Below are 3,117 nucleotides of genomic sequence, written 5' to 3' on the forward strand. Positions count from 1 at the left end.
AGCTGTGAAGAAACAAGCACACTAATCTTGGGTATATATAGGAGGAAAGCGAGCACAAATTTCCAATCACAAGAGGTGAAGAATTAAAATTCTGAAATACTTTCTAACGATGGCGTGAGATATGGGGTAGAAATTAGAATAATTTAAATTATTAACGAGACTAATCATGCCTCCATTCATGCTGAACGATATGGGTTTTTCATATACTGATTATGTTTGCTTTTGTGTGTGCTTGTGGAATATCGATCGAAGGAGTAAATTGCACTCCAAGAGGTTGTGTGGGTAGCCAGCACGTTAACTGAGAAATATGGGGGATTTTAAATATGCCGTCAAATTTGGGCAATTTATGAGCTAGCTATATGTTATAACTGTGCAGTTTACTGGAGTTTCTGCGTGACTGGTGCTGGAATTAAGTCAGCAGCGTATCCCTAATGAGAACGCAAAGACTGCAGTCGATCGCCTACAAACTTGTAAAAGGCTAACCCAAGTTCTGTGCAAGCTTTAATTATATCTTTCATGCTAAAATATTAATTAGCGTTTAATTATCAATGCATATGGGTTTTGCTCATTTTGTGTGAGGTTTAATATTTTTACGAATTCTCATTTATTTGGACCAACTAAAGCGAATTCATATGTAACATCTATATTTCATTCACCACTTTAAAACTTTTATAATATTTTAAATTGAAAAATACTCAGTGACATACAAAGAAGTTTATATTTTATCACAGCATTTTATTTTATTTTTTTTTTGTGTGCAAGGAAAGTCTGTTGACCGAATGTCAAGTTTTTTTTTTTTTTTTTTCCACTGGCATACTTATAATTTCCTAAAATAAAATAAAAAGAAATTGTAAAAAGTATTAACATGGAGGGACTATTTTGCAATGTACCAAAATTATGGGTGGATATAGTTTTAAAGGTTGTGAATCTAGAATCATTTTCGGAATAAGGCCTAGCCAGCTAGAGTTTGTGCAAGTACTTATGCCCAATTAGTAGTTTGTGAGTAGGTGGAATTGGAAATTGGAATGAGAAGAAATTTCTGTGGCCAAATTTAAAAGCTTTTAAGCATATAATATATTAATTGTATGATATACAAGCAATTACAAGATCCATCAAGTATCAGTGCAAATAAGTATATTATTTTATAATTTCCATATTAGTATCAAGTGAAAATTAATTATTCACCACCCATAGAGGTTCAAGCAGTTGGATAGGAAGCTTCCATGGCAATGCCACAAAGACCTTCATTAGCATCAACATCTCTCTGCATTCTAATGTATCCATTCTCACCCCATGAAGTGCCCCATGAATTCTTCACCAACCAATACTTCGTTCCATCATCTGCCTTCCCATATCCAACGGCTGTCACACCATGATCCAGAGCTGTTCCACATTCTCCAGTGAATACCCCGCTCGAGTAGAACTGGAAGGCCGATCCACTGGCATCGATTGCAACCGAGACTGGTTGATTAGCCACCGCCTTTAACAATGCCTTCTCGCTATTTGCAGGAACATCTTCATAGCCGGTGATTTTGGCGGCATGGGAAGCCTCTTTATTGGTGTTACAAGTACCATCAACTCCTTTGTAAGGATAGTTTGCTTCTGTGGCAAGTCCTTTGTTTTGAATGATAAACTCAAAAGCGTCGTCCATGAGACCCCCCTCGCAACCTTGATCTTCACCGCTGGTGTCGCAGTCCACTAATTCTTGCTCAGAAAGAGATATCAATTTCCCAGTTTTCAGCTGTGTAATTCCTTCTGTGGCTGCCACTGCGGAAAATGCCCAGCAACATCCTATACATTGGACATATATATACATTACAACAACCACAATGCAATGTTAATTAATATATATATATATATATATATAACATATAGCAAAGAAAATAAAGGGTTAATTTGGTATGATATTAACGAATTAGTACCACATTGACCCTGGTCCTTGATGGGGGTGACAGCTCCTTTCTTCCTCCAATCTATGCTGGATGGAACTGCACTCACATCTTCGTATCTAAACGATGTTTGAGATGACTTGGAATTGGAGGATCTTTTGTATCCATTGCGAGAGGCTCGGAATTCTTCATTGGTTTGGTCTGCATATTCATTGACACTTAGCTTGTAAGGCCGATTGCCAGCATTGTTAAAATTCTCAATGAACTCCACATTGTCCTTGAATATCTTAAAACGCCTTTCCTTCTCAGCATTGTTCTCGTACGTGCGCCCATAGCGAGCCATCCACTGCTCATGTCTCTCTGACATGGAAACTTCATTCAATGTGCGGCACGTGGCTTGAGAAGCCCACACTCCTAAAACTACAAGTGCTATAAAAATTGAGGACCTTCCCAGTGTCATAGCCATTACTTACTTTTTGAAGTTGGCAAGAATTAATTACTAGGATTTTTGGTATTCAATTTTGGTTAAGATGTATATGAGCATATATAACAGGAAAGTTAGGTATATATAGAATGGCTTCACCTAGCTATATATAGCACTTTTACTTTGTTCAACTTCCAAAGTGATTGCTTAATTTCCTGGTCGGCCTGGTTAGATTTCCGGGAAAATTGTGATGATTTAGACAACCCAGTCCATACCGTATAAGCTGTCCTGTCAAACGTCATAGTTTTCCTGTACCTAATTACAAAAAGATTACATCTCACACAAATTTATCTGCCATTGTTTTGGAGCTAGCTTTATATATTGTTAGTGGTGTTTGCGATATTTTTATGATATAATGTATTTTGGATTAAGCCAAAATTTAGACTTTATTTTGCTGTCATTGTCTGAAATTGATGTTAAATAATATATTTTACTTTACCTTTTGGAGTTTGCTATTTTGGATCTTCTCCATAATATGATGGTGTTATACTGATATAATATAATTAATATATATGTTTCTTTCACGTTGTGAACATTTGAATGTCCTGCTGGTGCAATCCTCCAATGCTGTTATATTATCTTCATCTCATTAAAATAAACTTTCCCTGTCCAATTTAACTCCCTGGAAAACGGTCTATCATTTTTTTTTAAAAATTTTTTTTTTTTAATCCATTTCTTGTAATTTGTCCAGAAGTGGTACAGATTAATTATTGTATACAAGCAGCAAGTTGAGACAAAATGCCT

The 3,117-nt window shown here is 36.0% G+C and overlaps 1 protein-coding gene across 1 annotated transcript; it reads right to left on the reverse strand.

The window, feature by feature from the left end:
* Positions 1-1,198: 1,198 nt before the first annotated feature.
* LOC132803456 (senescence-specific cysteine protease SAG39-like) lies at positions 1,199-2,355 on the reverse strand. Its single transcript, XM_060816566.1, has 2 exons — positions 1,923-2,355; positions 1,199-1,791 (listed from the first exon to the last, which is right to left on the reverse strand). Exons 1-2 carry the CDS (start codon positions 2,353-2,355, stop codon positions 1,199-1,201), a joined length of 1,026 nt encoding a protein of 341 aa, XP_060672549.1.
* Between the last annotated feature and the right edge of the window lie 762 nt (positions 2,356-3,117).

Source organism: Ziziphus jujuba, chromosome 1 (genome assembly GCF_031755915.1).
Source record: "Ziziphus jujuba cultivar Dongzao chromosome 1, ASM3175591v1".
In the NCBI taxonomy this organism is placed as follows: Eukaryota; Viridiplantae; Streptophyta; class Magnoliopsida; order Rosales; family Rhamnaceae; genus Ziziphus; species Ziziphus jujuba.